The 12,490-nt window shown below is 42.6% G+C and overlaps 1 protein-coding gene across 1 annotated transcript in view; it reads right to left on the bottom strand.

The window, feature by feature from the left end:
- Positions 1-12,490, bottom strand: part of ADAMTSL1 (ADAMTS like 1) — a 419,662-nt gene that overhangs the window by 34,685 nt on the left and 372,487 nt on the right. The window contains exons 18-20 of the mRNA XM_071581576.1: positions 10,904-11,114; positions 1,974-2,153; positions 199-352 (exon numbers count right to left, since the gene is read on the bottom strand). Of these exons, the coding sequence (XP_071437677.1) occupies positions 199-352; positions 1,974-2,153; positions 10,904-11,114 (545 nt within the window). The remainder of the gene's footprint in view (positions 1-198; positions 353-1,973; positions 2,154-10,903; positions 11,115-12,490) is intronic.

Genomic DNA, 12,490 nt, shown 5'->3' with positions numbered 1-12,490 from the left:
CCAGTACATTTACTCACATCCAGATCCAATAGTAGAATTTGTAGCTTTCCTCCACTGATTTGGCTTGTTTACAGACAGAAAAATCCACTTCAGAAGACTAACGCTAGCACAAAAGAAGGTAACGGAGTAGGTAACAGCATGGACTTCTTAGTGACAGACTTCCAAGCCCCCTTTCCCCAGACACTGCCAAGCACTTACTTGCACAGGGGCCTACTGCACAGGGCCTGATCAAGGATGAGAATGGCAAAGGCAGGCAGAGTGATGAATTGATGACAACAAATACCCCGGTTTTCAGCATCTTTCTGCAAATGGCATTTCGACTCTGTGTGCCTTCTCCACAACTCACTGAACACTAGGAACAGGACCACAAACATTAGGAAAAAGGAGAAGGGTGCTCCTGTAACTCCCTCCTCACTTCCCATATCCACAGTGCATACTCATACCACTGTACAGAACAGTTACGGTTTTCAAAAGATTGCAGTGGAATGAAGTAGAGCAGCATCTGAGGATGCTGACACGACCACATACAAACAGTGCAGGCACAGCAGGGAAATTAAATATCAGTTATGTTCTGTCCTGTAAGGCCTTGATTCTTCCCATGCTCCCTTTAGCACAATTTTCTGTCAGATGATGTCCCTTGTTTAAACAGTACTCTGCACCTGCTCGTACACAAGTGCAGACCCCAATGAGTTACAGTTCACAGTTGCATTGTAGTTCACCAAAATCTGGCCTAAGCTTAAGCTTTGAGCTTTGCTGTTGCAAATCTGTCAGAAATAATAAAGGAATTACTGTTTCAGTTATCCATTAATTACCTCTGCCTAATAGTTACCACACATGGCTTACACAAAAGGATATAAACCCTCTAATACTAGACTGCCGTGCTTGTTACACAGGTGGGTGTCACTCACTGGACTTCATCATGCATATTTAATTTCATATTTATGTATACAGCAACAAAAAATGTGAGGATGCAAGCAGTGCCCTTGCTCTGGGACCTAGGCAGCAGTTTGTAAAAAGGGCTGGAAAATGGGTAGAGCACTGTAATTACCATCTTCACTGCCAGGATGGGTATGTGTGTCCTGGAAGAAGACTTTGTGAAAACATCCACTAATTTGAGTAAAATGTCAGGACAGATAGCTGTAAGAAGAGAATAGGTGGGAACACGCTCTGTGAGGTGACTGGCATTTCTCTTACAGTTAAAACAATTTCCACTATCTGCCATGAAAGAGAACTGAAAGAGTGGTGGCAGAGACTGCAAGATGTGGAATGATTTTCATGCTTGCTGGCATTATGAGATCAAATTATATTTTTAGTTATACTGTCATAAATGTAAAGGGAAATATTCTTAAACCATATGGGGACTGAAAGGGAGCCTGGGCAAGTACAAGATTCTGCAGTACAATGAGGATTTTTTTTGCCAGACCTAAATTGAAGGAAGAAAGTAGCTAACATCACAAAACCAGAAGGAAAGAGGCTTGGTGTCTGTAATGAATAGAAGACTTCAGGAATCCTTTCAACCCTCCCCTTTCCTTTCCTCTCTCTTCTCATTATCATCGGAAAGGACTGGAGTTGCCCCAAGACAAAAAGACTATTGACATCAGAAGAGCTGGGATTTGGAAACAAAAAGCGTTTAGAATGGAGTTATAAATATTACTCTTCATTGATGCCTTGGCTGAACATCAGCGTAAGCATAAACGTGAACAGAGAGGGATTTATTGTTTTCAGCACAGCTTCTGTTTATACCAGAAGGGAGGTCTTAATGTTATGGTTGAATGGCTAAAGCACATCTGTGGAGGGAATCACCACAGAAGAACACGGAGCTAGTGATAACATCCCCAACAAGGAAAAACTACGGGACAAAACTGGGCATAATATGCTTTGTGCAGTCTGACTTCATTTGGCTTCTCTATTCCAAATTACTTAGGAACTTATCTCCAAGAACTGTACAATACTCATGCATATGAATAGCATACCTGTGTCCAGTCAGAGAGAAGCCACTCACTGGGACAATCCTCATTTTTGCAGGCTTGTTGAGTCACTGTCCTTGGCATGGAGCAGAAGGTTTCTGGCAGATCTAACAAGCTGCCATCTGCCAGGCGCTGCTTACAAAGTGTATCTCTTTTCTGGACACCGCCACCACATGTCTGTGAACACTATGAGAAAAGAGTGAGCCACCTTATATCACACTTGCACCATGGCAACTTGCAGCAAAAATTACATGTGAATTTGGGTAGAAATCAACACTCACTTTTGGTGAAATAGAAAATATAAGCCAAATATTCCAGAGACATAAAAGTAGACTGCTTTTAAAACTGTCAAAAAATATTCTGGAAGGTGGAAGCAGCTTATTTTGGTAATATTTTGGAAAACCTTTTTTAGCATTTCTGACATGTTCTGTTTCAAGGTATTTGTACAAAAGACAGGGAAACAATGATTCATCATTGCAGTATGGAAGTGGAATATTTGTTCTTTCCTGTAACCACCAACTGGACAATGAGACACCTGAAAATGATGTGAGAATCTACATTCTAGTATCTTTGTCTGAACTCTGACTGTGCTATTTAGAGTGTCAGAGGGGGTGGAAGTCTTGTTCAGTAGAAGATGAATAAACTGGGATGATGAATATCCAGAGAACATCTCCCCCTCTTTAATGTAAATATCCCTCTCTGTATCCATTTTCTACTCATGTAAGGCAAGAAATTTTTAATAAGCATACTTAGTAGCTTTTCTGAATTTTTTTTGTAAACTTGATTGCTCAGACCTTTTTCCTGAGGATCCTTTTTCTGAAGCTGCTAACAGGCTTACAGTTCTGCTCAGTCCAGTGAGCTCAACTCCTTTTCTTTCTTCTCCTAGCAAAGGAAAGGTGGAACTTGCACTGCACTGAGTTGCTTATAGCTTGCAACATAGCAATTTGCATGAGAAGCAGATAACCACATGAAGAAGTATTAAAACTTATACTGAGAAAAAGGAATGTTTTAGAAAATCTTGCATTAACAAAAGACCCTTCTCTCTTAGATAGACAGCTGCATGAATGCTAGTCTGAATATACAGGGGCAGTCAATTAAGCAGAAAGCCCCAGTCTTATCAACATACTAGTTTAAGCTTCCTCAGTTCTGGTGTTGACTCTGTAAACTTGATCCTCTGAACCAGCCATGCTAGAGGCTTCAGCCAGCCAGACCTGCTGATGGGAGATGCAACTCCTCAGGTCACAGCTTGCTAGGGGTGCCTGATGCCTCCCTGTGAGGCTGGGGCAGACAGTTATTTTGCAGAAGGCAGGCTGTAGTTGGAGAGCTGTGTCACCAGGTAAAGGAGCTACAGGAAAAAATGAATAGGCTGCATAGTATTTGAGTGAAGGGGAAGAGAGAGACTGATTATATTCAGAGAGACTACAGTCTCTAGTATCTTAGGAGTCCTGAACCTGCTTTGCAGTGGACAAACACATGGATTCAGAATCCTGCAGTGTAACTAGTCAAAGGACTGTCAGTCAAGGGTCTGTTAAAGACAAGGGCTGGAGGCTGGTCACAGCATGTACCAGGAGGAAGGTTCTTCCTCATCAGAATTTCACAGGCAGGACTGGCACCTTCTACAATAGGTGTGAGGCTCTGGAGCCACAAGGCCAGACAACTGATGAGGTGGGGGAAGGTCCTTCTAGGGCAGGAAGGGCCTTGTAAGACAACCCGATCTGTAACCTGCATCAAGACCTCCTTGTTCAGAGGAAAAGAAGGAATAGTTGTAACAGTAGACTCCCTACCAAAGGGAATGAAGTGCCTGATATGCAGACTGGGTCAAATTCGCAGGGACGTCTGCTCTCTGCCAGGGGTGTGGCTAAGGAACATTACTGGAAAATTCTCCAGTCTAGTAAGGCCCCTGCGACTACTGTCCACTATTGGTTGTTCAAACTGGCAGAGACAAATTAACAAAGAGAAGCCTGAGGGCAATCAAAAGAGACTTTAAGGCCCTGGCTCAATTGGCTTGAGAGATCAGGAGCATGGGTACTAATCTCCTCAATCCTTCCAGTAACAAGGAATAATATTGATAGGAATAGGCAGATCCATCAGGACTGGCTCTGACGTTGGCGAGATTGGAAAAATGTTGGGGGTTTTGACCATGAGATGTTCTACTCAACACCTGGTCTACTGACAGCTGACAAGATGCACCTGACTCAGAGGGGAAAAGGAGTTCTACTGCAGGAGGTAGTGGGGCTTGTTGACAGAGCTTTAAGCTAGCTTGAAAGGGGAAAAGGGACAAAACCACTCTTGTCAGTGATGACTGACAGGATGGTGTGCCAAAACTTCAAAAAAGCAGCACTAAATTGGATAACTCAATCTGCTTCAGAAACTATTGGCTACAATGTACCACACCTGAAATGTTTCTAGACCAATGCACGCAGTATGAAGAATGAATGAGGAGCTCAAAGCTTTGGCCCAGTCCCAGAGATTTTTTTATCACTGACACAAGTGAAACCTGCTGGGATGAGACCTGTGACTGGAGTGCCCTGTTGGGTAGGTTATAGGCTTTTCAGGAGGGATAGGCAGGGCAGAGGAGGTGGAGGGACGACACCAAAGATAATAGAAGAGTTAGAATGCACAGAGCTCACAGTTGGCCGAGGCACAGTTGAGAGCCACTGTGTAAGAATCAACAGGTAAACAAGTAATGTGGATGTTATTGTGGGAGTCTACTATAGACCTCCCAGCCAGGACAATGACACTGACACATTTTTCTTTGAGGAACTAAGGGAGATTACCAAGTCTACTGTCTTTGCCCTTTTTAGTGGACTGGGAACTTCACACAGCTGGTACAACCCCAGCCAGAAGAGTCCTAAAACACATGGATGACAACTTAATGGAACAGGTCCTAATGAAGCTGACTTGGAAAGATGCCCGCCTTGATGTCCTGCTTGCCAAAAGACTGGACCTCTTGAGCAAAGGGGAGGTTGGTGGCCGTCTTGGTCACAGCAACCATGAAGTGATTGAGTTTAAAATCTCCACTGACTGAAGGAAAGTGCCAGCAAAACCTTGACTCTGGACATGGGGATAGCAGACTTCAGGCTGCTCAGGGAATCAGTAAGTGAGGACTCCATGGAAAAAGTTTCTGCAGGTGATGGAGTCCATCAGTGCTGGTTGCTTTTTAAGCATCACCTCCTAAGGCCACAGAAGCAGAAAATTCCCGATTGTTGGACAAGCAGGCAAGGCAGAAGGCTGGCTTGGCTGAACAGAAATCTTCTCTTAGAGAGAAGGCAAAAAAAAGGAATGTGTATGCCCAGTGGAAGCAAGGTCAAGTGACACAAGAAGTATTCAGAGATGCTGCTTGCCACTGGAGGGAGAAAATATGTGCAGCCAAAGCTCAACTGGAGTTGCAACTGACCGAAATGTGGGGGAAAAGAAATAGTTTTTTCAAATATATTAATGCCAATAGGCAGTAGAGAAATATTATGGTCCTATTACAGAATGAGGATGGCCATCTCACAAACAGGGAGAGAGACAAGGCAGAAGTGTTTAATGCTTTCTTTACCTCTGTCTTCAGCACGGATGATAGACCAAGGGGATCTCAATGCCCTGAGCTGGAGGACCAGGACTGTGAGAATGTTCAACTCCCAGTCAACCCTGAAATTGTGTGAGATCTTGTTCTAGTTCAGTAGGTGGAAGCAGTTTATCACTGTGTCGGTCTGACCAAAGCTATATATTCTACACCCTCTATTCATTTCCCATGAACTGTTAACAATGAACCATTTGCAGCAGCTGCCCAGGGCACACCTGATCCCTCAGGGTGTGAACTGAGTGTTAAAGAAGCCTGTGAGAGAAGAGCTGAGATAACTCTCCTCTGGGGAGTTGTTAGCACCTCCACACCCAGCCTGAGGGGGCTAATTGGCCATCAACGATTCCAAAAATATCCCATGACTCACAGAGTTAGATCACCCATTGTGGAACTCCCCGCCCTGGGGTAGGGATTGACTGTTCCCACTTGGACCTGAGGGTATATAATCTTGGGGTTTGGGGACTTCTGGTAGTACTCATCAGATCCAGAGGAGGACCAGAACCTCGATAGGGCTGTGACCACCACTTTCGACCAGACTGTGACCATCATCTGCACCAACATGTTTTTCCCTTCCTTTTAATTTGGACTTGAGGGAACCACATGGGGCTCAGCACAAGGGCTAACGAACACCATTCTATTTGTGCCCCAGGGTGCTGGGTTATATTTCTGGGTTTTGTGGGTTAAACCCCATCTCTCTTTGTGTCATTGTATTGATTGTATTATTTTTATTAAATTGTAACTCTGACTTATGATCTCTCCTGAGCTGGGTTCATTTCTCCTGTGCTGCTCCATCTGGATCGCTACAAATCTATGGGCCTGATGCGATTCTTCCCAGTATCCTTAAAGAACTGCTGATTTCATCATAGAATTTTTCCCAATGATTTTTGAACAGTCATGGGAATCCAGACAGGTACCATCTGATGGGAAGATGGCAAATGTTGTCCCAGTTTTTAAGAAGGGCAAGAAGGAGAAGCTTCTGGAAACTACAGACCTGTCAGTCTCACTTCAGTTCCTGGTGAAAGTTATGAAGATTATTCTGGGAAGTATTAAAAAATATCTGAGAGACAATGCTATCATTGATCACAGCCATCATGGCTTCATGAGAGGAAAGTCCTGCTTATCAATTCTGATTTTCTTCTATGAAAAAGTTACCCACCTAGGTGATCAAAGGAAGCTAGTTAATGTATTATTTTTTGATTTCAGTAAAGCTTTCAACACTGTCTTTCACAGGATTCTTCTGGACAAAATGTCCAGCTCACAGCTGGATAAACACATCACGTGGTGGATGAGCAATTGGCTCATAGGTCGAGCACAGAGTGTGACAGTGACTGAGGTGACATCGGACTGGTGACCTCTCACTAGTGGGGTTCCATAGGGCTCGATCTTGGACCCTGTGCTCTTCAACATCTTTATCAATGATTAGGACACAGGACTGGAAGGGATACTGAGCAAGTTTGCAGATGACATAAAACAAGGAGGGACTGTTGACTGCCTTGAAGGCAGGGAGGCCCTGCAGACAGACCTGGACAAATCAGAGGGACTGGGCAATCTCCAAACATATGAAGTTCAACAAGAGAAAGTGTCAGATTCTGCACCTGGGATGGGGTAACCCTGGATGTTTGTACAGACTGGGGAATGAGATGTTGGAAAGCAGTGCCATGGAAAGGGACCTGGGGGTCCTGGTTGATGACAAGTTGCATATGAGTCAGCAGCCAGGAGGGCCAACCATGTCCTGGGGGGCGTCAGATACAGCATCGCCAGCTGATTGAGAGGGGGGATTGTCCTGCTCTGCTCTGCACTGGGGCAGCCTCACCTTGAATATTGTGAGCAGTTTTGGGCACTGCAATATAAGAAAGTTATTAAGCTATTAAAGAGTGTCCACAAGATGGCAACAAAGATGGCGAAGGGCCTTGAGGGGAAACCATATGAGGAGTGACTGAGGACATGGTGTGTTCAGCCTGGAGATGAGGAGACTGAGGGGAGACATTGCAGTTACAACTTCCCCATGAGAGAAAGAGGAGGGACAGGCACTGAACTCTTCTCTGTGGTGACCAGTGACAGGACCTGAGGGAATGGCCTGAAGTTGTGTCAGAGAAGGTTTAGGGTAGGTATTAGGAAAAGGTTCTTCACTTAGAGGGTGGTTGGGCACTGGAATAGGCTATGCAGGGAATTGAAATACGGAAAGGAAGTGCAGAAAGACATTTCTATATTCAGTTTACTTTGTTCTTTAATGAGCAAAATTAGCTTTTGTCTTACTTATTTAGAATGCTATAAAGCTTAAAGGCTCACAAAAATTAAGCAAGTAGAACACTACTTTAGTTTTCAACAGAATAAAATGTTCATCAGCCTCTCATTTGAGGACAATTCATTCCTGAGCAGGGGAGAAATCAGGAAAAATATACAATTAAAAGTATTATTCTAAGATTGCCTAAAGACTGTCATCATATACCAGAGGCAAAATGGATTAGACACTGTATGAATACAACAAATACCATGTTCCTTCTGTCAGTCAATCAAATCCCATGTAGTCTCCCTGTCCTTCCAACACTACCAGATATAAGACAAAACAGATCTTTTCTTGCTTCTTGCCCTTCACTCATTTACATAGCATTGTTCAACAAAGAATAATTTGCTACTAAACAACAAACCCTATTGCTAAGTGCCAGAGAGCACTAATGCATAATGAGATTCCTCCTTCTTGCACTGGAGCTGTGCCCGAACCTATATTCTGTCTCCAGAGTCTTTACTAGCTTAGTGCCTTTGCTCATTTTTCTCTAGTGGAAGCTTCCAGACCTCAGTTTTCCAAGAAAGGGGGTTATCAATGACACCAATATTTGCTTGTATTTGTGGGCAATATGAAACAGCAACTTTTAGAGGGTCCTCATTCACACATATCCCATCTGAGTAATGTGCTTCCTCTCTATGCTGTTCATAAAGATCTCACACCATGGTTACAAGAGAGAATTGCTTGTATCGCAGGGTGGTTTCACTTAATTCACTCAAGTAGGTAATGCATAACTGAATTATGTCTTCTGACATGTCTCCTCCTCACAGCTTCTGAGCACATCCAAACCAGATATGCCCTGACAATCCCTTACAGGAGACCTGGGACTTTGCCAGGGTATCACATTCCAGAGTGTCATCTCCCCACATTGCTTCCTGATTATGCCTACATTGACAATTAACTTAGGCAAACATGACGCAAGCCGGACACCAAAGAAGACAACCTATACACCTAATTTTGCCAGCCAGTCATTCCTGGTTATGTGCTGTCCTTTCCCAAATTCTGGAGTAAGGATTTGTGTGACTCTATAGTAAACCAGAGTGGAAAACTAATCTAGGCTAGAGCTACTTATATTTCTGGCTAGCTTTAACCAGGATCACTGCATGATTGCACAGCACTTCTGGAGATACAAGGAAGTAGGAGTTGCAAGAGCAAGAAAGCTGCCTGCAGCAGGGATTTTTTCTTGTTTGATAGAAGTGCTGGCATATGTCATCCTAAACTGCTGGTGGCACTGTGGTCTTAGCCTCTCTCACAGCAGTAATTGCTTTTGCACCTGTTCTGCAGATACAACTACCTGTAAGTGGTAATTAGCACAAGAATTGATGGTCACTGTTGAAAGCAGAGAGAGAAAGCTGGCTGTCTCTCTGCTTCAGCAAATGCCTATGAGCATCTACACACATGCATATTATGCACAAGATTCAGGCAAAACCACCATTTCCATTGTTTTGGCAATAAGGAAGATGGTCTCTTCTTGAACTTGTGGAAGAAAGGGGCAGGTACTAATGACAAATAAAGGAATAGGCAACTGCTGCTCAGCATCATAACTATTACCAGTTTGGGGCAGCAGCTGAGCAGTTTGAAAGGATGCAATTTTACAGTCTGTCCTGCTTAGAGGAACAGTTGAGGGAGGGGTTATTCCTACCCTTCAGGTCTCCTAGGTGGTTTAATTTTGCATTGTCCTCTACTCAAGGTGGTGGCACAACAGTACAGGTTTTTTCCTTATTCTCAAAAATGAATCCTCTGCTGTGTTTACAGTAAGATAAAGCACCCGCAAAAGGAGTAAATTGACCCTGAGATTAGCTCAGTTGGTTAAAACTTGGTTTTAATAATGCCAAGGTCATGGGTTCAATCCCCTGTGTGGGCCATTGACTTAAGCGTTAGACTCGATGATCCTGTGGGTGCCTTCCAACTCAGAATAGTCTGTGATTCTGTGTGAAATGTTTCTCTCAGCAGGTCTCTCTGTGTACACTGGCATATATGCAAATTTTTCTTTAGTTTTGACAACAGTGCAGCAGTGGAAGAAAACTATCTTTTCTTCCTGTGCAGCATTATAACCATACAAAGAATCATCTTTGTCTTTTGAATTACACAAGTATTTTCATTTGCAACTAGATGGCAACAAATTAATTCATTTCATGTTAGTTTTCAGAGATGAAAAGCCTTGTACAGATCCATTGTGTAGAAAACAATTTTCATCATTAATGTACTAATGCATTCATCTCCCAAAGAGAATTGTTCAATACACATTTGTGACTCTGAAGAATGAGTGTTTCTTGTCCTAAATGAAATAATTTTTTTAAGAGTCTATGGAACACTTGAAATGCTTTAGAGATTATTTTATCCTCGATCCTTCTAGTTTAGTATTCCTAGAAAATCTGACATGGCTAACCCAAATCCCCTCACTGCAGCTGACCAACACATTCCAGATATTTTAGTTTGGAATCTATAGTCAGCTGTTAAGATTTTGCAAAAACTTTGCATTAGAAATAGCTATCTAAATACCTCTGAAAACATTCATGTATTTTGTTTCTTTAAAGATCAAAAAGGCAACACTTTGAAGTTTTTGATGGCTCACCAGAATGTTAATGATTCCTCTTGATGAATAAAGCAAAATTATAGAATCACAGGATGGTTTGGGTTGGAAGAGCCCTTCATGATCATCTAGTTCCACCCCAGCCATGTGCAGGGACAGCTTTCACTAGACCAGGTTGCTCAAAGATACATCCAACCTGGCCTGGAACACTTCTGGGAAGGGAGCATCCACATATCCTCTGAGCAATCTGTTCCAGTGCCACACCACTCTCATGCTAAGGAATTTCAGCCTAATATCTAACCCAAATCTACTCACTTTCAGTTTAAATCCATTACCCTTTGTCCTATCAGCACATGCTCTTGTCAAAAGCCCCACTTCAGCTTTCTTACAGGCACCCTTCATGTACTGTAAGGCTGATATAAGGTCTTTCTGGATCCTTCCCTATACCAGTTCTTCAACCAGTCTTCATAGGAGAGGTGCTCCAACCCTCTGATATGTGTGTAATGACTACTTTTAGCAGTCATAAAATGAGATTACACATACATTCTTACCTCTTGCCATTCTGTAGGATACCAGGAGGGTGGGCAGTCAAAGCGATTACAGGCTTGCAGAAGGGATGGCTTAGGCTTAGAGCACAATTCATCTGCCAAAATCACGGTCTCATTAGTCTCTCTTGATAGGAGATGAGAACAGAAGACATCTCGTGTCTGTAAACCAACCCCACAGGTAAGACTGCAGGTGTTCCATTTCCCAATCTCCCATCTGTGAAGGGGTCAGGAAAGAAAACTTTAAGCACAGAATAAAGTCACCTTAATTTTTCTCATATTTTTCTCAAAGACACGTGGAGTAAAGAAACAGTAAAAGAAAGGGAATTTTCCTTCTCTGATCTGTCACTGTTCTTGTAGATGGAGGATGAGGCTAATGTGAATACTCACGGTTCTCCATTTTCAGCTCTTGTCAAGAGCTCTTGGACTTCAAGTCTTTGGGATTCCTGCAATATCATAGGAAGACTGTGTTTCTGCTGTTTGAGCTGCACTGAATCCAACCCTTAATTCTGTCAGCCAAACACAGAAAATTTCTTAAAATACTAGGTCTTGCACTCATGCTCTCTAATAGAGAGCACCTCAGAGATATGCAGGAAAGTGTACATAAAAATGTCCCCTATTCAGAAGGAGAATATAAGAAAATAGTCTTCCCAGCAGCTTCACACAAAATACTACACTGACCTGGACATACTCCCACATCCGAAATGAAAGTATGAAAAAGCCAGATAGGGACACTTTTTCTAATTCTGAAGAGTAGCTTCCTTTCCAGCATGAATGTTATTGAAAGTGACTACTGAGGTAATAAATGGAACATTCAGGTAAAATAAGCCTCATAAAACCAATCTTTGAAGAAAGAAAATTCAGGCAGAAACTTAAAGAGAGTGACTCTGAAGGAGGATACCTCAGGCTCCAAACAGGACAGAGGCAAATAATGAAGGAAAATTATGAAACATGTCAGGAGAATGAAGCACACTTTGTGGAAGAAGCAGAAAAAAACCACTCTGATGGTCTGAGGTCTGCAGTTAATAGAAATAGCTCAGCACATTTAAAGCACATCATAATAGTAAACACATCATGTAAATAATCATTCAAGATTGTGACATCCTAAAATCACAGAACAATTCTAACCACTATTTATTTTATGAAATTACTTTGAGCATTTGTTCCTCCCTCTCAGTAACAGTCTTAGCAAATTGAAACAGCTAGCACAAAAGAAATACTTTTTCCTCCCTAGATGATACACTGATGGACCAATGGCACATTGTCCCCCTTCTGTGGTCCACCTGCTGGTGACATTCTCTGATTTTATAACTGGACAAAACAGGCCTGAGCATCATGGCAAGCACTAACAATGTTGTAGTTTGCTTTTATACAACAGCCTTGATTGTGTTAGAAGCAATGACAAAAATCTGTTTAACATTTTCTAACAAGAAGCGCATCTTGCATACTGAGTTAGAAGTTACCATGATCACGTTCTAGGTCATAACACAGTGAGGGACACCAATCCTGATACATGTACTGGGAGCTATTTGTCAGTGAAATAGGAGTGACATATGGCAGCCAGTTACATGAAGTGAGAGTATGTTCTCCATA

This window comes from Pithys albifrons, chromosome Z (assembly GCF_047495875.1).
Source record: "Pithys albifrons albifrons isolate INPA30051 chromosome Z, PitAlb_v1, whole genome shotgun sequence".
In the NCBI taxonomy this organism is placed as follows: Eukaryota; Metazoa; Chordata; class Aves; order Passeriformes; family Thamnophilidae; genus Pithys; species Pithys albifrons.
This window is presented reverse-complemented; position numbering and strand designations above follow the sequence as displayed.